The sequence below is a fragment of the Xenopus laevis genome, chromosome 3S (assembly GCF_017654675.1).
Source record: "Xenopus laevis strain J_2021 chromosome 3S, Xenopus_laevis_v10.1, whole genome shotgun sequence".
Taxonomy (NCBI): Eukaryota; Metazoa; Chordata; class Amphibia; order Anura; family Pipidae; genus Xenopus; species Xenopus laevis.
In genome coordinates, this window is record NC_054376.1 from 49,894,239 (window position 1) to 49,920,392 (window position 26,154).

General features: G+C 36.7%; 1 protein-coding gene across 1 annotated transcript in view; it reads left to right on the top strand.

The window, feature by feature from the left end:
• LOC108712901 (NAD(P) transhydrogenase, mitochondrial) overlaps positions 1–26,154 on the top strand; it is a 48,391-nt gene that overhangs the window by 18,241 nt on the left and 3,996 nt on the right. The window contains exons 11-21 of the mRNA XM_018255408.2: positions 2,222–2,383; positions 2,484–2,594; positions 3,810–3,955; positions 4,611–4,806; positions 8,815–9,048; positions 9,771–9,931; positions 11,259–11,438; positions 12,895–13,054; positions 15,199–15,280; positions 17,744–17,862; positions 19,842–19,957. Coding sequence (XP_018110897.1) covers positions 2,222–2,383; positions 2,484–2,594; positions 3,810–3,955; positions 4,611–4,806; positions 8,815–9,048; positions 9,771–9,931; positions 11,259–11,438; positions 12,895–13,054; positions 15,199–15,280; positions 17,744–17,862; positions 19,842–19,957 — 1,667 coding nt within the window. The remainder of the gene's footprint in view (positions 1–2,221; positions 2,384–2,483; positions 2,595–3,809; positions 3,956–4,610; positions 4,807–8,814; positions 9,049–9,770; positions 9,932–11,258; positions 11,439–12,894; positions 13,055–15,198; positions 15,281–17,743; positions 17,863–19,841; positions 19,958–26,154) is intronic.

Below are 26,154 nucleotides of genomic sequence, written 5' to 3' on the forward strand. Positions count from 1 at the left end.
ATTAATTTTTCTTCTTTAGGCCTTTCCCAAAGGTCCCTGTATTTTTTTTAATTTGATGCAAGGCTATTCCCTGTGCATCGTTAATATATATGTTTTACATATTTAAATATTAACAAATATTAACAAGGCTTTGCTTACATTGTATACTGAAAATTAACTCCCAGGGATGCAAACCTCCATTTTTTTTTTCAAACTTTGCTACATAAATACAGAATGCCACAGTCTACAAAGAAACAGGCAATTAAAATGCACATATTTCTTGATATACTTTTTTTGCATTTAAAATCGAGATTAGGCCAGTGACCAAAAAAGCAAACTGATTGGTCGTTTTATTACCCTTCTTTTCAGATCTACTGTATTAGCACAATAAAAGACAAAACCAGACATTGGTCACATCTGATTACATGGGATGAGCAGGTTTAGTTGTTGTTTAGAAGATGTGAAGGGTTTTGGTACAATCTTTCTGCTTACAATAGAGACATTGCAAAGAAATTATTCACTTAAAAAAAAAAAATTTACTTTATTACTATAAAAACACAATCATTTGCAAGATTTTCTCATGCAGAAGACTGGTGTTTTCCCACTATCACCAGTCCTAGATCCTTTAGCACGGCACACTTCAAAAATCTGGTTTTAGTCTTACAACCCATGTACCATTAGCCTTAGGCTTGTAGGCAGTGGGTATATTGTACTGTGAGGCATTATCTAAAGCATTGTGGCCTTTAATATGCTGTGGAAGGACAGTGCACTCCAGTTTCAGCCTCAGGGATTAAGACGAAAAGAAAAAAACTACAGTCCAAATGAAGCATTACAAATATGGGTGGGTGTTTATTAGCAAATCACAACACAATGTTCAGTCACGTGCTGTACTCAATATCCAGTACATCCCTGTGTGATGCGCATTCTCTCTGAAACTGTAGAAAGGCATGTAGTTCCTTAGGATGAATGATGAAGATATCCAAACCCAAAGAGTGAGTCACAACATTAGACAGGCATTACAAGTCTGTCATTTTTCCATCTGCACAAACTTCCCTGTGACTCTTCCACTGCCTCTGTCACTGTTGACTTGTTATGAGTCACTGAGATAATAAGTACATGGAGTTAAAGGACAAGAAGTTAATCCTTTGACAGCCAGGGGAAGTTTGCTACAACCACAAAAATGCAATCTGTAAAGAATAAAACTGTTACTGTTTAGACAACTCCAGGTCTCATCTATTCTATCACAAGAAAGCAGCACATATCATATAACGCTTCTTAAACATCTTTTTTTTTAAATTTTACTTTATTTGAAGGCAAACCAAATCACCATATTCCGTGCCTACTTAACAAGACACCGCTCCCTAAAATGATTTGCTGGTGTACACTTATCTCTAAATACTATCTAGCATATACGAAAATTAACTGGTAACTCAGACAATACCCAAACTTTATCAGAGGTAGAGTGTAGTCCAGCTCCTTTTCTTGTGACATTAAGACTGGAAGAAAAGTGAAGGTTGCCAGTGCCCCTCTCCTTTCTCTGCAGTGACATAGGATTTCTGGTTCAATATAAACACAATCCCAAATCCTAAGCCAAACTCTGTCAACACAGGTAAAGATAATAACATGCCAATCTGCTCATAATTGTATAAGTTTACCTTTGAGTTGTCAAACAGTTCTAAAGGAATACAGTTTTTTATCCAAATCTCTTCTCCTGATACCCAGGGATTTTTTAATCATTTTTGATGTAACAGAAAACTCTTGGCTTTATGACAGCTGGGCACTCCTTTAGTTTGAGTTAGCATGCAATTAAATTTCCAGCACCCCATAAAATGATGTAAGTTGGTTATTATGCTGTATCTATATCATGCCTTGGGATGATTAAACCACTGCAAATCACAAATTGCTTTAGGTGGTGTATCGGACTGTCAACCAATACTGTCTCATAGTGTAACATTAATGCTGCAATGTTTTACCCTTGTTATTAAAGTAAAACTGCCTCCTGTGCCTCTATTCTTTGAGAATAAGTTGCTTTAACTCATTTCCCTGATTTTCCTGAATTTTACACCATTTTTTCAAGATGTAGTATAATGAATAACAAAATTACACATGTAATTGGCTGGAGGTGGAATCAATTTGTGGCAATACTTCTGATCTTGAAAGGGATCTATAATCTAAATTAAAGCCACCTAACTGAATAGTGCAGTTCTGCAAACTAATAATTTCTTTCCCTTGCTTGTTTCAGGTTTGGCTGGTGTTTTAGGCCTGGGAATTATTTCCCCAAATTCAGCTTTCTCTCAGATGGTAACTACTTTTGGCCTTGCTGGAATAGTGGGCTACCATACTGTGTGGGGTGTCACACCTGCCCTACATTCGCCACTCATGTCTGTTACAAATGCTATCTCGGGTAGGTTTTAAGACACTGGTAAAACAAAATCAAATAACCTATAATTTATAACAGTAAGAACATATGTTTCTTACATAAAATCTATCTGTTGTTCTTTCAGGTCTCACTGCTGCTGGTGGGCTGGTGTTAATGGGTGGGTCATATTTTCCTTCCAGCTTGCCTGAAAGCCTGGCCTTACTCGCAGCCTTTGTATCATCAGTAAATATTGCAGGTACAAATATGTTTTATTCTGATGTTTTGAAACAAGATTTAAATACTGTATATTTATGAATACAACATGTTTTCTTCATACACTGAAAATGATAAGCAGAACTAAATGGCAATGTATAAGTACAAAAGGGAGCACTGAAGAATATAATGCGATATGGCTTTAAAAGTGAAGTGAAGAAAAGGACAGTACTATATATATATATATATATATATATATATATATATATATACATATATATATATATATATACATATATATATATATATATACATATATATATATATATACATATATATATATATATATATATATATATATATATATATATATATACATATATATATATATATATCATTTGCTTTTAGTATTATTGTAATGTTTTCCCCCAATTACATTACAGTATTCACACTGCTTAGAAAATAATTTCCATTGGCCCTTTGCTGCTGTATCACCAAAAAAGGTTCATTGACAGCTACAGTAGTGCTATATATATTCAGTGTTCTGTTGTTGTTGTTATCTTCTATTGAATATCTTCTACTATTGCTTTATGCAGCTGCGAAGTAAAATCATTACATAGGCTGAAGCACTAAAAATACCACTAACCAAGTGACATAACCAAATCTATTAAAGGTTCACAAAGTGATTTTCTAATGTGCATTTAGTGCAGGAGAATTTTGTGACATATGTTTTAGTAGGAAAGTTGTGGACAGAGAAAAGACCAACAACATTTTAGGGGCACGCTCAGATCCTAGTTAGTAACAACAGTAAAAACGGTGAATTATGTTTATTCTTCAAGCTTTCTAGATAAACAAACAAAGGCTCACATATCAAGGGCCACTCTATCACTTGTAATTTCATACATTTATTTCCCTAATGAAATACAGGTAAGGATGGGTGAATCTGTTCCGTTTGGCAAATTTGCGAAAAATTCGCGAAACACATTTAAGTCAATGAAAGTCAAAATAATTTTGACGTAAGCGTCAATTTTTATATGGGCGACTATTTTGTTTAAATGCATTAAAGTCAATTTGTGTCCAAATAATTTTCACACTCGTCAATTTTTTTTAGTTAATGCACTTGCGGCGAAACACGGAATTTCGCCGCAAATTTGTGTCTGCCGAATTTATTCGCCCATCACAGGTCTCCACCTGCTCTTTGTTTGTCTCCTTCAAAACCTGTCTTGAAGTAATTCGTGTTTGTTTGTTTACAAAATAGGAGGATTTCTCATTACCCAAAGGATGCTGGATATGTTCAAGAGACCCACAGATCCGCCGGAATACAATTACCTTTATCTTCTGCCAGGGGGATTGTTTGTTGGTGGTTATGGAGCCTCTCTGGCCCTCGGATATAATATAGAACAGGTCAGCTTATTTGGTGAATATGTGGAACACTGTAGAACATCATTTGAAAAAATGATTGTTCCTACTAAACATTTGTGTGTGTGTGTCATAAGCATAACTAAGAAAAAAAATCCTTACAGGTAAAATATGGTACTGAGAAGGTTAGTTCATGTTTAGTTATAGGCTAATTTGATCTACAAACGGATTAAAGTCAATAGGTTTTTTTTTTGTGACATTTTTCGAGCCACATGCCTTTTTTTTAACTATACATTAGAGTCTATGGAGGTTTTTCCCTATTCATGTTCCTTTTATTTTTCAGCTGGAAAGTATGAAGTCATAACAGGTTTATCATAGAAGCATTTTGCTCCTCTGCAAAGCTGCTTAGCTTATCTGAAAAGTAATTAAAAAAGAAAAAGTGAATTTGGCAAACTGACACAGAAATGAGTGATATCATTGTTTGCCATTTGTCTTATCAACCTACGTGGCCTGCCTCCTTTGTAGTCTGAGTAGGTACTTTTGTAATTAAAGATTTTGGGACCATCAAAAATTATTTTAATTCGATTGGTGAAGAATGGCAATAAATACAAGTATGAAAATGGCTTTGAATTGAAAATAAGCCATCGGCTGCAGCAACCAAAGTTTATAAACTCTTCTCATGTCTATACTTTGCTTTTAGATGATGTACCTTGCATCAGGTCTGTGCTGCGTTGGAGCACTAGCAGGATTATCAAGCCAAAGTACCTCCAGGCTTGGAAATGCTCTAGGCATGATGGGCGTTGCAGGGGGCTTGGCAGCTACCTTGGGATCTCTGAAACCTTCACCAGAATTATTAACACAGATGTCTGCTGCCATGGCTATGGGTGGCACTATAGGTAAGTTCATTAAAATAATATGCTCGTTTGTATGTTGGCAATATACAGTAAGGTTTTGGTCATGGCCATTTAAAAAATGTAGTTTTTAAATCAAAACAATGATTTTGCTTCTACTTGTATGTTTAAAATAACCTTTTTCCTTTTGTTGAATCTATGACAAACCAGTACTGTAGGCTTATAGCTCCCCAGAGCACAACTGTAGACACTCCCCTCAGCTTGACGAAACCTACAAAATGAAATATTGCAGAAACCAATGCATTCATCCATGAACGTCCCTAGTGGGGCTGGGACCTGGGTAAATCTGTATGTTCGATGGGTAAAGTGCTTCTAAAACCCATATTAGAACATTAATACTGTTTTGTGATTTGCCCTTTTACTGTACATATACTGTATTTTGTATATCAAGGAAAACTAGTGATCCAAAATGTTTTTGCATCATGTTTTTATTTCACTGTAACTAAACAATATTCCAAACACACTATCATTAATCATTAAATAAAATTCAGGACACCTACATTTACGTTATGTTTCTACTGAGCTCTGGGAAAGTATCTTGGAAACAATGCTACATTGTAGTGAGCGTTTAGATGGAAAATGTATTCTTTTAAAATTCTGTACAGTGGGTCAACTGCTTTTATAATCCAAGAAAAACAAAACAGTTTCAGGGATAACAGACAAACATTTGATGACAATTTCAAGCAATATCACATGTCTGAAAACATACTTTGCCCGTTGATGAATGTGTGTGTTCGAAATAATAATAGCTTTGATTTTGAAGGGGGTTTCATGGAGCACATGACATTTGCAGAATCTATTATAATTTTCTTTTCTTAGATCTTTAAAGAATAGATGAGCTATTACATCAGAATATGTTGCAGTTATGTGTTAATATCTCAAAAAGGAAGAATATTCAACCTTCCAAATTTCTAATAGAGGAAAGCCAAGAATATATATTACTGAAGTAGTGTACCAGCTCTGCATACAGTTTGTGAGTGACTTCTGGGTAGATTTGCTCCAGATCATTCAGGTTTCTTCCAAAATGCAGGAGTGATTCAACCGCAATATGCAAAATGATTTTGTGGTTGGAATGAGGCCAAGACGGACGATTTTGGTCAAAGTTCACTGAGCTGCCCATACCTCAAAAACCCCTAGCGTCATCCTGTGTGGGGCTGCTTTTCACCAGGAAGGGCTAGACATCTTTTTAAAATAATAAGAAAATGCTGCAAGAAAACCGCCTTTAATCTGCTAAAGAACTGAACCATGGAGTACACTTTTCAGCAGGACATTGATCCAGAGCACAAAGTAAAAGTAACATTGGAGTGACTCAAGAACCAAAAAGGCCCCAAACTCAATTCAGTTTGAGAGTCTCCGCCACCTTGTGAAAATTGAGGTGCTCAATAATCATCTCACTAACCTGAATGACTGGGACCAAATCTGCCTAAGAGAACCACTTCCAAAAAGAGTGCAAATCCTGTACATACCTGTATTTACTCCTAATGGCTGAAAGCTGTTATTGCTGCAAAAGTGCCAGCCTGCTTGTTGTCATCATAAATCCTGTAAGTATGTAGGATACAATAACTGACGTATCTGGCTAGAGGTTGCCCAGGAAAATTTAAAGCTATCTGGGGTACCTGGCTAAATATTCAAACTATCTAAGTACATCTAAGCTCATATAATGTATATGATGACATGTACCCTTATTTCACCTCCCCTCTCTACCCTCTCTCTTGTTTCCACGCCGTTTTCTGTTTGTTTTGTAAATAATTAAATTGAAAACAAAAATAAAAACTGTAAAAAAAAAAAAAAAAAAAAAAAAGAATGTAGGAAACAATCTTTGACTCATTTATTTAGTACATTATACGCAACATCTATTTTGCTTGATTAACATGATAGAAGAAGATGGTGTAATTTATTTTACAAATCCTCTTTGGGAATTTTTTTTTTTAATTTTGACCTTCAATGATATAAAAAAAACCACAATACAAAATTTCCACATATGACATATTTATCTAGTAAAATGTGAGTTTAATTGCTAGTTTTGTTAAACATCCATTACTTTCTACAATGATAAATTGGTAGAGTAACTAACTAGATTTGATTTACTCCTGAATTGATAAATATGAAAGTGCAGTGCCATAAAGTGATTCCTTCCTTAGCCTGTCATACAGTATAATGCACTGGCATACATTAATAGCCAGCAGAGGAAGGAAAGTCGATTTAAATGAACAATAGACAATAGTCCATCAAGTTCAACCCCCCCTCTCCCAAATCACTCCCAGCATTTACTTCCATATACTTATTTGTTATTATATTCTTCGTATATTGTCTTACGAATAATGTCAACTGATCCTTGGAAACCCACAAACCTACAAATCAGATACTGTATCTATAAATATCTTCCAAGACTAGGATTCTTGATGAGACATACAGTAATTCAGATATTCTGTGTACCAAACTTCAGCCCTTAAAAATATATTGGAGGTTGCATTTTATTTTTACTGACAGTTTGGTGAGCTGCATCACGCTGAGATATGTCCTCAACCAGAAACATATTTTATTATTCAGAGCTCAACACAGCCTTTAGACAGTAACACATGCTCTTAATATTATGTATTTAGGCTGGTGTAAATCTCTCAGAAGTAATTATTATCATCAGTTGGTTAAAGATTTCTTTAGGCAGTTGTGGTACACCGCACTGCTGATTTATTTTAAGAAGAATGTATTGCTGGGTTAAAAAAATATTCTTAAAAACAAGATTGGTGGAGAATTGCTTCAGGCTAATATTTCCCTTTTTTTCTTTCTTCATTCTTTTTGGGAGTTTTATTGTAAATATCTCTTTCAATTTAGTGTGAATTTTTCCCCAGACCCTAATTAATACTTAGATTGGGATCTGCTCAAAGGTCCTGAAGCCATGTGTGAATAGTCAAATCTAGTGCATTTGTAATGCATACATGTTAAGCTAGTAAAGGGACAACGGAACAGAAAGCAATCACTCTGGACCATCTTTGTCAAGTTAAAGAGGATGTAAAACCACATCTATTAAGAAGATTAAATATTAGGCAACTTTCAAATGTATATTTTAAACTGGATTTTTTAATTGTTTTCCACATTTTAGAGTAGACTTAATACACACCATTTATAATTAGTGATTAAATAACAGCTATCAGCCATGCTTGGATATTGTCATTCAGAATGGCAACAGCCCAGTGCCAAAAGGTCCCACTCCTTAGCTGGTCTATTGTAAGGGGAATATCAGATTACAAGAAATTATGAAGATCTTGGAGAAAACAATAAATACGTCAATAATACAACATACAGATAAAATGAAATTATGAAGCTAATTTTACCCTTTGATTGTAAATAAAATATTAAAATTGTTGCTGCCTTGCTCCATATTGGGTTTAGTTACAATGCCTTCACCTCCCAAAGCCATAATGTATCTCTAAAGCTTACAGAGTCTCAAATTATTTTTTTCAAATTATTTATTGTTTTATTTCCTAACCTGTGGTTTTGCACCAGCGTAGTTAAACAATGAGCATTTCGTTTTGATCAGTCTACTACATGTTAGAAAATGAAAGCAAATACTTGCCCGTATATTGTTGTAATTTGCTATTTTAAGTCTTAAAGTCTTTTCAGGTTGTACACGTGCAATCTTTCTATAGCAGTGCTTAAGATGATCAAACAGCTTAGAAATAAAAAGGAACATATGTTTTATACATACTCCAGCATGCTCCTGTTTAGTTCTTCAAAAAAGAAAAAGCAGATACCTTGTGTGCCTATAAAGTAAATGTAGCCCATAAACAAATATTACTCAAGAGACCCCCTGTTGTCCTCTTTTCTAGTTGTATGTAGGATGTGCATATTAAAAATAGAGCTCATATCTGTTCCATTTCTTTACCATGTAGGCAGTTGCATTTGTTCATACACTACGATTAGAAGGCTTGCTAATGATACTTTTGATTTTATTCCATTTTGTTAATCTGCACTTTATCTTCTTTTTTCTTTGAGGGCTCACAATTGCCAAAAAAATAGAAATTTCAGATCTTCCTCAGCTCGTGGCTGCATTTCATAGCTTGGTTGGCTTAGCGGCAGTTTTAACATGTGTTGCTGAGTACATGATAGAATATCCACACCTCGATGTGCACCCGTCTGCAAATGTCATTAAAACAGTTGCATATTTAGGCACCTACATTGGAGGAGTCACATTCAGTGGTTCTCTTGTAGCCTATGGAAAATTACAAGGTGAGTTTTTTTCCAAGTAAAGTCATTTTTATCTCATTGGGAATACAGGTGCAATCAGCTATTTATAGTAGCTTATTCATGCCAAGAGGACATCCATCCTTCGGTATCAAATATCCTTTTTTGAGATATCCAAACTTTAGCCCATTAGCAATTGTTGGCCTACAACACCTATATGCAACCATATCTGCCACAAAATATGATATTTGTAATTGTAACACAAGCATTGGTCACTTACCCTTATACTGAAAAATGCTGATAAATATATCTTATACATTACTACATGAGGTTAGCGGATTTGTCACACTGTAACTGAGAAGTAATCAGTGTGAAAATAAAATTCTAGTTCAATATGATGTTTCTTTATTATTAGATTCTTGGTAGCATAATATTAGAATCTTACAAGCACAACAAGCACAAGTATTCTAATTTCTCATACTAATTGAATTGTTCCTTTGCATATTAACATAAAAGCATATCTCTGTTCAGTTAAGAGTAAAATGATGTCAATAAACAGATAATTATCGGCTTTATTGTGTAGGTGATAAAGATTTTGGCAAAACCCATTATCTTTTATGTCATTAGAACCTGGATGGGCACCAACATCCAATAGAATGCTGTTGTATGCAGATTTTTAATAGAGGTTTTTTCTATATTTGTAAAAACTAAAAATGTAAATTTTGCTCTGTTAATAAAAGTTGTTTTAAATTATCATTTGTGTGTAGGGATTTTGAATTCTGCACCTCTCCTCTTACCTGGTCGCCATTATCTTAATGCTGGATTGTTGACAGCCTCAGTCGCTGGCATGGTGCCTTTCATGTTGGACCCAAGCTACAGTACTGGCATGGCTTGTCTTATTGGTGTCTCTGGGTTATCCTCCATTATGGTATGTAATTAATCTCTTACACTGCTAAACAGTGCAATTAAATATGATAAGTAAGGATAATAGTACAATTAAGGTTTTTTTACTAGTCAAAATGAAATATTGCCAGCAGAAATTTTGATAAAAAGTTGGACCAGAAGAACTGAGTTGGAGGTTAGGAGGAAAGCCAGGACTAAGCAAATCCTTGATGGAGAAGGAGCACTTTTAGATAACAAACTTTGCTGTGGCAATCCTGCCAATTAAGAGCAGAACATCAGTGCATAATTATACACTAGTGATGGGTGAATCTGTCCCATTTCGATTTGCTGAAAAATTTACAAACTCCAGCAAAAAATTCAGAAATTTAAAAAAAAAAAATTACGTGCAACAATTTTTTCTCATTCCAAATGCATTAAAGGCAATGGGCGTCAACATTTTTTCTCAGCGACAATTTTGTCTTGGGGACTTTTTGTCCAAATGCAAAATCAATGGGTGTCAAAAAATGTTTGCGACCAACAATTTTTACACACGCAACTTTCTTTCTTCTCTTTCTTTTCATTGTTGCAGCAAATTTTGGCCAAGTTTCGCAAAAAAATTTGTAGGTGGTGAAGTACAGAAATTCGCCGCAAATCCATGCCTGGCTAATAAATTCACTTATCACTACTATACACTCTTTGTGCATGTATGATAAGAATTGCAATGGGCTTTTTATTGCTCAGTTTGGGGCTACATTTGCAGTATGGATAAGAAACATCACTGTTGGGTCTAGGGAATTAACGTGGAGTTTGTCTATGGCCTCTATTAAAGGAATTGTTCAATATAAAAATAAAAAACTGGGTAAATAGATGAGCTGTGCAAAATAAAAACAATATTTTGTATAAAGATAATGTCATAAATGTAATTTATAAAGGCTGGAGTGACTTGATGTCTAATATAATAGTCAGAACACTTCTTCCTGCTTTGCTGCTCTCTTGGTTTCCACAGCCTATCTATTTACCCAGTTTTTATTCTACACTGCACTCTAATTTCTAAAAAAAAAAAAAAAAAAAAAAAAAAGTATCATTTTGCTATGAGTGATTAATTTTAAGAAAGTCATTACGGAAAAACTAGAGATTTTAGTAAATTCTGTTGAAAAGCATATATGAATTTTGGTAGCATAGTCATTTCAAACAAGTTAATGGTTTCAAGCATTGATAGGGGTGGCTTTGTATGGTGATACCCAGATATTTCAATGAGGAGGTCCATTGTATATCCCCTGGAGGGCTTGATTCATGGGCTTGATCTATAGGCAAAAGTATTGATTTTGCCCAATTAATTTTGAAAAGATAATAGGTGTATCTCTTTGTTACAGGGTGTAACACTGACGGCAGCTATTGGAGGAGCAGATATGCCAGTGGTCATCACTGTACTCAATAGCTATTCAGGGTGGGCCCTGTGTGCTGAAGGATTTCTGTTGAACAACAACCTCATGACAATAGTAGGGGCACTGATTGGCTCATCCGGAGCAATCCTTTCTTACATTATGTGTGTGGTAAGTCAAAATGTTAAAAGTGCATTGTGTAAAGCATCCTGCACTGGACTCTATGAGACTTTGACATGGTACTTTCAATGCCATTATTTATCAATATATCCTTTTTACTAGTGAAAATATAAACTATAAATAATAGTGTTTCACACTAACATGCCATTGGCTATTGGTTTAGTTTATTCTTATGTGCCCTATGTGCTTAAAGTGACCCAATTAAATATCTATATCTTTCCTTCAGGATGCATAATTACTTTCTAGTTAGTAGTGCTTTTTACCTTTAAAGGGGTTGTTCACCTTAACTTTAAGTATGATGTAGAGAGTGATATTCTGAGACAATTTGCAATTGGTCTTCATTTTTTGTGTTTTTAAATTATTTCACTTTTGTTCAGAGACTCTCCAGCTTGGAATTTTAGTAGCTATTGTGAATTTTATCCTTTCTTCTTCTTATTATTGTTATTTCCTTCATTTTCAAGTATAGCTTGTATAAACCTGTAAACCTGTATAAACTAAAGATGAGACAAAGACAATTCTACCAGAGAAGATTTATTTATACACAATGGTATGGTCAAATTGTGTGAATTAGCAATACCAACATACTGAGCACATCTTTAAGACTTTCTTCTTTTAAGATCTTGGTAGGATCTAAGTTACCCTAGCAACCAGGCAGTGGTGTGAACCAGAGACTGGAAGATAAATAGGAGAGGCCTGAATAGAAAGATAACAAAAAAAGTAATAATGACAATAAAACTGTAGCCTCACATAACCGTAGCTTTTTTGGCTGATGGGGTCAGTGGAAAGAAGGCTGCGAATAGCTCAAAAACTATAAGGGTAGGGCCACACTGGGAGATTCAGGGAGATTTAGTTGCCCGACGACTAATCGCCTCTTCTTTGGGACGACTAATCTGCCCAAACAAGTCTTCCGGCTGCTAGAATGAAAAATCGCCTGCGGCATGACGACTAAATCTCCACGAATACCCCAGTGTGACCTTACCTAACAAAAAATTAAAAACAATGGAAAAGTTGCTTAAAACTGGCCCTTCTATAACATACTAAAAGTTTACTTAAAGGTGAACTAAACACTTCTCTCACCAGTGTGAAGCTCCCCAATTGGCTCCCGACCATCATGTGTCCAAAATCCAGCTCCCTGGCAACAGAGCGTCCTCACAAATTTCAAAAATGGATTTCCATGGTTCGTTTTTCGTGAAATAATAAAAGCTTCTTTATTTATTGTTATATTAATTGCATGTCAGCCTTGACACAGTGCACATTATCGTTACTACTGACCGGTTTCGTACCTCACTGTACTTCCTCAGAGATACTCTGAGGAAGTACCGTGAGGTACGAAACCGGTCAGTAGTAACGATAATGTGGTGAAGGTGAACTACCCTTTTAATGCAAAGGCTGAATGTTTTGACTTAAAACTAGTTTTACATGAAAGATTTGTAACTCACACATATAGGCTATGAACAGATCCCTACCAAATGTAATTTTGGGTGGATATGGAACATCTTCTACTGGTACTGGGAAACCTATGGAAATCATCGGGACCCATACTGAGGTTTCTGTTGACCAATCTGTTGAAATGATAAAGGATGCTAACACAATTATAATTGTCCCAGGTATGTACATAGTTCAACATATAAAGAGTACAAAAGTTCATCTCTTGAGCTAATGCAAGCTACAGTATGTTAAGAAGCTACAGACATTCTGTGGTCCTTAATAAATGAGACCTTGTAGTAAGGATCACTTTAAATATGTAAGTAGTTTCTGTTACATTTCACCCATGATTCATTTCATGAATACTTATCAAGGTACTTAATTGAATCTATGACAAAATACAAGATTATTCAGTATTCTATATATCCTATTCTATTCCTGCTGTTGAAAAGCCCTAAAAAAAACTCCCTACCTATTGAATGCCACGAACACACCGCTGCCTAAGAGACAGTAAGAGAAGAACAATTAGACCATGCCAATCAAGCTGACATAGAACATTCTACCATTCTCATATGCTGCCAAGTGCTATGTTTTATAGCTTGCTCTCCTGTGAGAATGATGTCCATTTTATGATGCAGGAAATGTATATGTAGGTTCTCAGATGGCAGTAAATTGCCAATTCATCATTTCCTTTGTGACACGTGAAATATACAAAAAGGCACATAATGTACTTAATGTTTACAGATAAAGGAATTGGCAAGTTTAATAGAGATGTACAGTGAAAAAAAATGGCATAACTTAGGAAAACTGTTATTATAAAACTGTTGGATGTTGTCTAGAATATTTTACTTCCCTATTTTGCCTACCCCTTTCTTGTTGGGGATGAGTACTGATGGTTATTAGTGGTAGAGGTTTGAGATCAGCCCCAATAATTAAAAAACTACACAATTCAATTCATGACTTATGTGTATATCTAGAGTAGCAGAATGTATGATTTTGGCACACATTTGAGACATGTGGTGCTCAAGTAAGTGGAGTCATTGTATCCTGTATCCAGACTTTGGTAAGAAGTTATTGAAGGGCGGCTAAAAGCCAATAGTTTGTTGAGCTTGAAATAACCACAAACCATAAGAAGGTATCCCTAGACATCCTGTAATAATTACTAATCCTCTGACATTATCATTTCCATTCCCGGTGATCAGGTCAGAATTGTAAAACTTGGCTTGCTTGCTTCCCAAAATACTAACATGCAAGGAAACTGTGGGACGTTAATGAAGTATGCCGCCATTGATATTTTGTAGTAGATAATTGCATGACACAAAAGACAGAGAAAAGGCAGAACATCTTATTTTATAGTATATTTAGAATGTTTCAGAATTAATATGAAATCAGGTTTAAAATATTTTTCAGTGTTAAAATACAATGAGAAAATAGTTTTTTAAAAGGTTAATGCTTAAAATAATTGGAAAAAGAACTGCATCTCACTGTGACCTGGATCCATCCTAATCTTCTAATGGTCTGCATCTTTGTTTTTATAGCTGAGTGGGATTGGCATTTTCTTGAGCTTAGTGAAGGCATTCTTATAGTAAATATTGAAAGATAAATGGAAAATATTATTTTTGCAGACAGATACAACCGTTAGGTTTTGTTAACATTTCCTTTTTATTTCTATAAATGTTTATTTAATATATCACATTGATATAATGTTGTATCCAGGGAATTTTTACATCTTATATATGCAGAGGCCATTGATGTTCTGAAGAGCAAAAACCGTACCCAATGAGCTTAGGGACCAACGCTCTCTTGTGGTCAGATTTTTTGAACTGGGGTGATGCTAGCCACCTAATGCCCCAGAGCCTGACCCACCAACTTCTGTCCCATAATCTGGTTGTGTCTAAGCATGTCTTAGACATAACTTTGCTTCATGTATAAAAAAGTAATGCAATGCATATATATATATTGCTATGAAAATATATATTGCTCTGTAAATCAGTATAATGTTCCATCAACTGAAGACTTTGACACAGCTATTTATTTTTCTGGGTCTCTGATACTGATGCTCAAAGCCATGTTAGGCGGTGTATAGGAGTTATCAAGCACCTTCTGGTTGAATAATGTTTACTTTGTTTCAGGAAGTCATTCAATACATGAAACAAAACTGTTTTAGTATCTAAATTAGGCAGATCATGGTTTTGTGGAATGATTTTTTTTTAAAAATTCAATTATGTTTGAAATTGGCATTTAATGAGCAAGGAAGTCCAGAATAATCCATTAAGTGGTTGCGTGCATATATGCAACATACATGATGAATCCATTTATTTTTAAGGATGGGGCCTTTGCGCGGCCAAAGCTCAGTATCCCATTGCTGACATGGTGACAATGCTCCAGGATCAAGGAAAGACTGTTCGGTAAGCATGTCCTATGTCTTTCTGTATCTGTTACATCTGGGGAAAATTGTATCCAATTAAAATCAGCATTGTGCAAAATCTTCATAGCTTAGACATTTATAGCACTAAATTTATTGCAGTTTATCAGCAGGTTATCATTGTTTGAAAAAATATATTCTTATATATCCTTAATGAGGTACGGACACCAGAAAATAAACTCTTTTTTTACATCTATCATAATATTGCCTTTGAAAGCAACTTTGCCATAAAGTATTTGCACAATGCTTTTACGTTACCTGAGATGCTGAGATGAGACAGTCAGGTTGACAAAACAGTCAGGTTTAGAAACTTCAACTACCAATTACTTACAAAAACAAACCTCTCAGCAAAAAACGATCAACATGACCTATAGGTAACTTTCAATGTACATTCATATAAAGTAGTTTTTTCAGTGTCAGTATCACTTTAAGTTTCTTTCGCAATGGATTTTCCTGTGTAAATTCTTAATGCGTAATTATCCTTAAAGGTATATGCTCATTACCTAAGCCCCTTTTATTGTAATTAATTCTTTACACAGTCCTTAATAGATTGTTATGCTCTATGACACAGATTTTTCAGAATTCGTATACTTCTAGTTAGGGTATGGAATCCATTATTCAGAAAGCTCCAAATTACGGAAAGGCCATCTCCCATAGACTACATTTTATGAAAATAATCCAAATTTTTTAAAATTATTTCACTTTTCTGTGTAATAATAAAACAGTACCTTGTACTTGATCCAAACTAAAATATAATTTATTCTAATTGGAAGCAAAAACAACCTGTTGAGTTTATTTAATGTTTACAGGTTTTTCTAGTAAATTTAAGGCATGAAGATCCAAATTACAGAAAAATCTGTTATCTAGAAAACCCCAGGTCCCAAATCTTCTGGATTACAGGTCCCATACCTGTGGAGGTTCAATGTTTCCATTAGCTATTCCTCTGCTATATTTTAGCATCATCTTGCCTACTGCCTAGAGATATCCAACTTTTACCAACAAAAAATGCAAGTTAGATTATGAATCAGAATTATATATAAAAATATATGTATATCATCTATCTATCTATCTATCTATCTATCTATCTATCTATCTATCTATCTATCTATCGTTATATCTCTATCTATATATCTATATATACATACATGTATACTTTTTGTATATTTAAATTAAGTTTAAAAACCAAAACATATTAACAAAGAGATGTGTCAAGCATGCAGGCATAGAAATTGTTAGTGACTTCTAAAACACTTTACTGTACTTTCTAAAGATATCCTGCTGTGTGTGCTAAACTATTAGTCATAGTACAGATATATTTTAAAAACAAATATACATACTGTACATATATTTCTTATCTACATTAACAAGTAATTAAGTCACAAGTCATAAACATGCAGGCCAAAATGACATGTTCAAACTTTACTATGGCAATAGATCAAAATGAATACAATATAAACAAAGGCCAGTCCCCAGTTGGCTTACGGCAATCTGTGTTTTAGATAGAAAACTGGTTTCCTGCTTGTATGTCCATTCGAGCTGCATTCTTCAATACACTAGTGTTCCCTACATACAAGTACAGGGTGTTCATTTATGTGCCAGAGCTAAGTACCACCCCTTAAGCCCTTTCCCAAATGAGCTGTGAAGTTGCTTATATTTAATAAATAACTAACATAATAATATGCAAAGTTTATTTGATCCATTACATATCAACAGTAAATTAGAATTAAAACCCCCATGTTTTTGTATCCTGACCTCTGTAATACACTAGAATAGTTGAAAAATCTGCTTCTCCATGCATCACAGCAGGTCAGAAATCTGGAACATTGCTTGGTAAGATTTTACTGCGCAGTCTGCAGCTTCCAACACTGTATTAGTTAACGACTTTCTCTTATTTCTTAGATCTGTGGGATTTGTCTTCCTTACACTGCTTTCTGGCTTCAGTAGCTTGCCAAGTGCCTTGAAAAATGGCCCAAAACTACTAAGGGAAGGGAGCCAAAATAGAACAAAAGTACTGTTTTTCAGATTAGACCCTGACTAGATAAATTGGATGCCTCATTTGGATTCAAAATGCCAATGGCTGGAACGGCAGCTTTAATATTCATGAGCTTATCAGACCACAGTATTTGTAAACAATATCCCAGTTGAACACTATGGGTGGTATATTTGTACTGCAGCAGTAATATGTGGGGAGTTTCTAAATGTGAGCTCTTTAGTGTATCATTAAGTTACTCAGCTTGCGTAGTACTAACCTAAATTCAATTATGGCATTTTCTTCTGGTTTGTGTAGTCAGATGACCAGTGTTTTATCAAATACATGTGCAAATACATACTTTGTACAAAGCTAACTGCCACATAAATGATCTTTTAACAGGTCTGGTTAGTTGATAAAGCTTACAGCCTTTTATAAACATTTGCCAAGATTTCTTTTTTAAATTTAATACTGTAGATTTGGCATTCACCCAGTGGCAGGACGGATGCCAGGTCAACTAAATGTCCTGCTGGCTGAAGCTGGGGTGCCCTATGATATTGTGCTTGAAATGGATGAGATTAATGAAGACTTTCCAGGTACAGATATTCTAGTGTAAGATGATATGTAGCATTCCTAGTGTCTATGATTTCTACATTATGCCTTTCCTGGCCAAGCAGTTATGTGATATTTTCCAAACAATACATCTGATTGTCATTATAGAATAAAGGTTAGATTATTGCTTTTCTTCCAAGAGGGATTAACGAAGACAGAAATATTAAAGATACCTATATCTTGCCCTTCCTGTTAACAAAAGAAGGGCTACGTATTGGGTAAAAGATAAGTCAGAAAGCAAAATGCGTTTATGAGAATTCTTTTTTCTGCATTAGCAAAAAGAACTGATGGTATGTTGATTAAATGATAACAAAGAGGCCACAATGTTCCTTTAAGTGTGATATAGGCTGCACTGACCCTTTGTTAATGACAAAAAAAATTATAGCATTTTGGGACAACCGACAATTTGTGAACCCAAATAAGGTACTAGTCGTAAGCACATACTGTCTTATTGCAGAAACCTACAAGTGGTACCTTTAAATATTTTAGCTATAGACTTTTCTTCCTTAGTCAATTAGATGTTATTATCTATATAACGCTGACACATTTTATGAGGCACCTTTCAGATATTTATATCAATTCCTGCTCCAGTGGGGCTTACAATCTTGGATCCTTAGGTATTAAAGGAACAGTTCAGTGTAAAAATAAAAACTGTGTAAATAGATTGGCTGTGCAAAATAAAAAATGTTTCTAATATAGTTAGTTAACCAAAAATGTAATATATAAAGGCTGCAGTGAACAGATATCTAATAAAACAGCCAGAATCCAACTTCCTGCTTTTCAGCTCTATAACTCTGAGTTAGTCAGCGACTTGAAGGGGGGCCACATGGTACATTTCTGTTCAGTGAGTTTGTAATTAATCCTCTGCATTCAGCTCAGATTCAAACCATGGTAACCAGTCAGTGAAAACCAAGAGATCTGAAAAGCAGGAAGTAGTATTGTAGCTGTTATATTAGACATCCAGTCACTCCAGCCTTTATACATTACATTTTTGGCTAACTATATTAGAACCATTTTTTATTTTGCACAGCCTATCTATTTACCCAGTTTTTATTTTTACACTGAACAATTCCTTTAAATGATAGTTTGGTATTTGTTCTTTTCAGCCCTGAAATGCTCCAGTTTTAGTCTGTAAAAGCACCTGAACAAGTGTTCTCACATAAACTATAACACTTACACAGTGTCGGACCGGGATACCAGATAAATTCCTGGTGGGCCCAGGTGTCAGTGGGCCCTCATGCTGCTAAACATTTAACCTATTTCATGGTCATTCCCTATTCCTTAATAATGGAAGTATAGTATAGTAATAATAAAGTATAGTAAGTAGATATAAAAGACTAGGAGAATAAAGAGGTTGACTTCAGAGAGGAGGAATAATAGTTTGGAAAGTGGGCCCATGGTCAGGGTTTACTGGTGGGCCCCTGGCATTCCAGTCCGACACTGCACTTACATTATGGTGGGACATAAGCTAGCCAAAAAAGAATTATGATACAATACCCTACTACTACTTTACAGTAAATCACCATATTGTTTGGATGATACCATATAACAGTGCTGCCACACCATTTTCATCCATATAGACCCCCGTGCCTGAATATAACATAATCACAGGTATAGGATCCGCGATCCGGAAACCAGTTATCCAGAAAGCTTCAAATTACGGGAAGTCCATTTACCATAAGCTCAAATTTTTTCAAATTCAAATTTTTAAAAATGATTTTCCTTTTCTCTGTAATAATAAAACAGAACCTTGTACTTGATCCCAACTGAGATTTAATTAATCCTTATTGGAGGCAAAACAATCCAATCTAGTTTAATTCATGTTTAAACGACTTTTTAGCAGCAGTATGGCGATCCTAATTATGTTAAGATCCCTAATCCAAAACCCCAGGTCTCGAGCATTCTGGGTAGAAGTTCCCATACCTGTATAACTGATAAGTTTTGTTATGTCATTAACCTACAGAAACAGAGTTGGTGCTAGTGATTGGTGCAAATGATACAGTCAATTCTGCTGCCCAAGAAGACCCAAATTCAATCATCGCTGGTATGCCAGTGCTAGAAGTCTGGAAATCAAAACAGGTATGATAAGAACATGTGGAGTTCTAGAAAAGTTTGCATGTGTTCTGTTTTTCTTGTCCATGCCTGCAACTGTGCTCAGAACTGTCAACTTATCCTATTTTTCCAGTAGTTACAAGATTTTGCACCCTTTTCCACAATCACCCATCACTTTTTAGCATTCCCCCAATTTCTGGCTATTTTCCATGATCTTATGTCAAAAATCTGATTTGCGTGTGTAGAACATTTTAGTGACATCAGCAGAGTTATATGTGCATGAGCAGTGCTGTTTCCGTGGCTTCACAGCCCTTAATGTGTATTGGCATCTTAAATCCTGTGCTTTTCTCTCATCTGTGCTGGTCCAGAATACATTGAGGTCGGAATTACCTGGAAGTAGTTTGTGTGCTCTACCTGTGGCTGTATGGGTTTCCTCCGGGTATTACTATTTAAGTAAGCTGGGAATTTCTTATAAAAAAAATCTGTGTATGACAGGTAGCCAGTGCAGGAATAAGGAATTAGCATCTGTGTGAAAGGCTTCAGATAGGTGAAGCAGAATTTATAAAGAATAGTGGACTCATTCCTGTACAATGGTGGGAGTGTACATCAGTTTGTAATGGGTCTAATTAGACTGAAGGCACATGAGATGGAGGCTCAGCTTCAGCATTTTCCCTGCAGGAGGAGAGAAGCTGATATACTCCCATCCACTCAACTTTTCCTCTTCACCGACCAGCACAGAGCCACCCAGACACGGAACAGTTTTTGGCACAGAAAAACAAAACTATGAATTTTCACATATCCACTCACTTTGTCTGCATGCAGGGCAATCCTGTACCTGTCGTGCAGAGGAACAGCTGAATGGATGGGAATGCATTGACTTCTGTCCACCTTAGGGGAACACGCAGATGGAGAGGATATAGAATAGGATTGAGTGGGTTGTAAGATGAGTGTTAGAGACTAGGGGGTATATTTATCAAAGAGTGAAGTTAGAGATCGCCACAGTCCGCTAGAGTGAAATTCCACCATTCTCCATTCATTTCTATGGGATTTTGAAAGGAGTATTTATCAAGGGAGGAACTTTCACCCATTGATAAATATTCTTTTAAAAATCCCAAAGAAATGAATGGACAATGGCGAAATTTCACTCTGAAGGACTGTGGTGATCTCTAACTTCACTCTTTGATAAATATACCCCTATGAGAGAGAGAGAGTCTCTACAAGTAGGATGTAAGAGAAGTTGCAGCTAAGGAATAAGATTTGATAGAATAGTGTATTTGACTTCTTTCCTTGAAAGGTTTTAGAATTGTATCTACAAAATAACTAGCTGGCTCAATATACTTTTTTTTTTTAAAATACAGTACATTTGACATACAGTAAATTGTTAATAGAGATGTCGCGAACTGTTCGCCGGCGAACTTGTTCGCGCGAACATCGGGTGTTCGCGCTCGCCGGAAGTTCGCGAACGTCGCGCGACGTTCGCCATTTTGGGTTCGCCATTGTTGGCGCTTTTTTTTGCCCTCTCACCCCAGACCAGCAGGTACATGGCAGCCAATCAGGAAGCTCTCCCCTGGACCACTCCCCTTCCCTATAAAAACCGAAGCCCTGCAGCGTTTTTTCACTCTGCCTGTGTGTGCTGAAGAGATAGTGTAGGGAGAGAGCTGCTGCCTGTTAGTGATTTCAGGGACAGTTGAAAGTTTGCTGGCTAGTAATCGTTTTGATACTGCTCTGTTATTGGAGGGACAGAAGTCTGCAGGGGTTTGAGGGACATTTAAGCTTAGGTAGCTTTGCTGGCTAGTAATCTACCTTCTACTGCAGTGCTCTGTATGTAGCTGCAGTGGGCAGCTGTCCTGCTTCTGATCTCATCTGCTGACTGCTGCAATAACAGTAGTCCTTGTAAGGACTGCTTTTATTTATTTTTTTGTTGTTTTACTACTACTACTACTACTACTACTATAAGAGCCCAGTGCTATTAGTCTAGCAGTGTTGGGGAGTGGGACTGGTGTGCTAATCTGCTGCTCCTAGTAGTTCAGCAGCACCAACTTTAATTTTTTTTTTTTAATATTCATTTTTTTTTATTTTACTTTTTTTTATTTTACTACCGCTGTAGTAGTGTATAAGTTGACCTTTTAGGCATTATTTGCCCTGTAGGCATTATTTGCACACTGTTTTCTTCAACCCGCCATCGAGCTGTGTGACCTTGTTCACATTCTGTCTAAATATCCATAATATTACCGTCTCCAGAAAAAACACCGGAGTCACTTTTTTCAAGCAGCCATAATATATTTTACGTAATCCGTATCCACCGCTGTAGTAGTGTATACGTTGGCCTTGTAGGCATTATTTGCACACTGTTTTCTTCAACCCGCCATCGAGCTGTGTGACCTTGTTCCCATTCTGTCTAAATATCCATAATATTACCGTCTCCAGAAAAAACACCGGAGTCACTTTTTTCAAGCAGCATTCATATATTTTACGTAATCCGTATCCACCGCTGTAGTAGTGTATACGTTGGCCTTGTAGGCATTATTTGCACACTGTTTTCTTCAACCCGCCATCGAGCTGTGTGACCTTGTTCCCATTCTGTCTAAATATCCATAATATTACCGTCTCCAGAAAAAACACCGGAGTCACTTTTTTCAAGCAGCATTCATATATTTTACGTAATCCGTATCCACCGCTGTAGTAGTGTATACGTTGGCCTTGTAGGCATTATTTGCACACTGTTTTCTTCAACCCGCCATCGAGCTGTGTGACCTTGTTCCCATTCTGTCTAAATATCCATAATATTACCGTCTCCAGAAAAAACACCGGAGTCACTTTTTTCAAGCAGCATTCATATATTTTACGTAATCTGTATCCACCGCTGTAGTAGTGTATACGTTGGCCTTGTAGGCATTATTTGCACACTGTTTTCTTCAACCCGCCATCGAGCTGTGTGACCTTGTTCCCATTCTGTCTAAATATCCATAATATTACCGTCTCCAGAAAAAACACCGGAGTCACTTTTTTCAAGCAGCCATAATATATTTTACGTAATCCGTATCCACCGCTGTAGTAGTGTATACGTTGGCCTTGTAGGCATTATTTGCACACTGTTTTCTTCAACCCGCCATCGAGCTGTGTGACCTTGTTCCCATTCTGTCTAAATATCCATAATATTACCGTCTCCAGAAAAAACACCGGAGTCACTTTTTTCAAGCAGCATTCATATATTTTACGTAATCCGTATCCACCGCTGTAGTAGTGTATACGTTGGCCTTGTAGGCATTATTTGCACACTGTTTTCTTCAACCCGCCATCGAGCTGTGTGACCTTGTTCCCATTCTGTCTAAATATCCATAATATTACCGTCTCCAGAAAAAACACCGGAGTCACTTTTTTCAAGCAGCATTCATATATTTTACGTAATCCGTATCCACCGCTGTAGTAGTGTATACGTTGGCCTTGTAGGCATTATTTGCACACTGTTTTCTTCAACCCGCCATCGAGCTGTGTGACCTTGTTCCCATTCTGTCTAAATATCCATAATATTACCGTCTCCAGAAAAAACACCGGAGTCACTTTTTTCAAGCAGCATTCATATATTTTACGTAATCCGTATCCACCGCTGTAGTAGTGTATACGTTGGCCTTGTAGGCATTATTTGCACACTGTTTTCTTCAACCCGCCATCGAGCTGTGTGACCTTGTTCCCATTCTGTCTAAATATCCATAATATTACCGTCTCCAGAAAAAACACCGGAGTCACTTTTTTCAAGCAGCATTCATATATTTTACGTAATCCGTATCCACCGCTGTAGTAGTGTATACGTTGGCCTTGTAGGCATTATTTGCACAGTGTTTTCTTCAACCCGCCATCGAGCTGTGTGAGCTTGTTCACATTTTGTCTAAATATTGATAATATTATCGTCTCTAGAAAAACCACTTGAGTTACTTTTTTTCAAGCAGCATTCATATATTTTACGTAATCCGTATCCACCGCTGTAGTAGTGTATACGTTGACCTTGTAGGCATTATTTGCACACTGTTTTCTTCAACCCGCCATCGAGCTGTGTGAGCTTGTTCACATTTTGTCTAAATATTGATAATATTATCGTCTCTAGAAAACCACTTGAGTTACTTTTTTTCAAGCAGCATTCATATATTTTACGTAATCCGTATCCACCGCTGTAGTAGTGTATACGTTGACCTTGTAGGCATTATTTGCACACTGTTTTCTTCAACCCGCCATCGAGCTGTGTGAGCTTGTTCACATTTTGTCTAAATATTGATAATATTATCGTCTCTAGAAAAACCACTTGAGTTACTTTTTTTCAAGCAGCATTCATATATTTTACGTAATCCGTATCCACCGCTGTAGTAGTGTATACGTTGACCTTGTAGGCATTATTTGCACACTGTTTTCTTCAACCCGCCATCGAGCTGTGTGAGCTTGTTCACATTTTGTCTAAATATTGATAATATTATCGTCTCTAGAAAAACCACTTGAGTTACTTTTTTTCAAGCAGCATTCATATATTTTACGTAATCCGTATCCACCGCTGTAGTAGTGTATACGTTGACCTTGTAGGCATTATTTGCACAGTGTTTTCTTCAACCCGCCATCGAGCTGTGTGAGCTTGTTCACATTTTGTCTAAATATTGATAATATTATCGTCTCTAGAAAAACCACCTGAGTTACTTTTTTTCAAGCAGCATTCATATATTTTACGTAATCCGTATCCACCGCTGTAGTAGTGTATACGTTGACCTTGTAGGCATTATTTGCACAGTGTTTTCTTCAACCCGCCATCGAGCTGTGTGAGCTTGTTCACATTTTGTCTAAATATTGATAATATTATCGTCTCTAGAAAAACCACTTGAGTTACTTTTTTTCAAGCAGCATTCATATATTTTACGTAATCCGTATCCACCGCTGTAGTAGTGTATACGTTGACCTTGTAGGCATTATTTGCACACTGTTTTCTTCAACCCGCCATCTAGCTGTGTGTATTATCGTTTCCAGAAAAACCAACTGAGTTTTTGTTGTTGTTGTTGTTTTTTTAAAAATAATGCCAGGCAAAGGCAGGCCGCCACGCAGAGGCCGTGCTAGGGGCCGTGCTGCTATGCAATCCTGTGGCCCTAGCAAATTTCCCAGTTTTAAAAAGCCAATGACCCTGAACTCCCAAAATGCTGAAGAGGTAGTTGACTGGCTTACACAGCACACCCCATCCTCTACCGTTTCTAACTTTACCACAACATCCTCCTCATCCTCCACTGCTATGGCCACCCCACGTAACACTTCCTCCACCACCGGTGCCCCTTCTTCACTGGGGTCAGAGGAGTTATTTTCCAATGAGTTTCTTGAACTGAGTAATGCGCAACCATTATTGCCAGAAGAAGATGAAGGAGATGAGGACCTTACACCAGATTTAATTCTGGCAGAGAACACGATAGAGATGGACATAATGAGTGATGAGGAGGAGGTCCCCGCTGCTGCTTCCTTCTGTGATGTGTCAGAAGAAATTGATGCATCTGAGGAGAATGATGATGAGGAGATTGATGTTTTGTGGGTGCCTAGTAGAAGAGAGCAAGAGGAGGGTAGTTCAGATGGAGAGACGGAGAGTCAGAGAGGCAGTAGGAGAATAAGACTTAGAAGAAGCAGGGAGGACAGCCCGCAGGGATCAGCAGGGCAACAACATGTATCGGCACCTGTGTTCAGCCGGCCAACGCACCCGCCATTGCCGCCAATACCGCCAACTCCGCCAACTTCTACTGTTACCGCCAGATCGCACACTTCCAAAAAGTCAGCAGTGTGGGATTTTTTTAATGTGTGTGCCTCTGACAAAAGCATTGTAATTTGCAATGAGTGCAGTCAGAAACTGAGCCTTGGTAAGCCCAACAGCCACATAGGTACAACTTCTATGCGAAGGCACATGAGCGGCAAGCACAAAGCACTTTGGGAGCAACACCTCAAAGGCAACAGGCAAACTAAAAGCCACACTCCTTCTGGTCCAGCATCTTACTGCTCTACCTCTGCTCTCCTTGACCCGTCTGAACCACCCTCCACTCCGCCTTCCACCTTGACCACCTGTTCCCATTCCCAGTCATCTGCCACCAGCCAAGTTTCTGTGAAGGCCATGTTTGAGCGTAAGAAGCCAATGTCTGACTGTCACCCCCTTGCCCGGCGTCTGACAGCTGGCTTGTCTGCACTCTTAGCCCGCCAGCTTTTACCATACCAGCTGG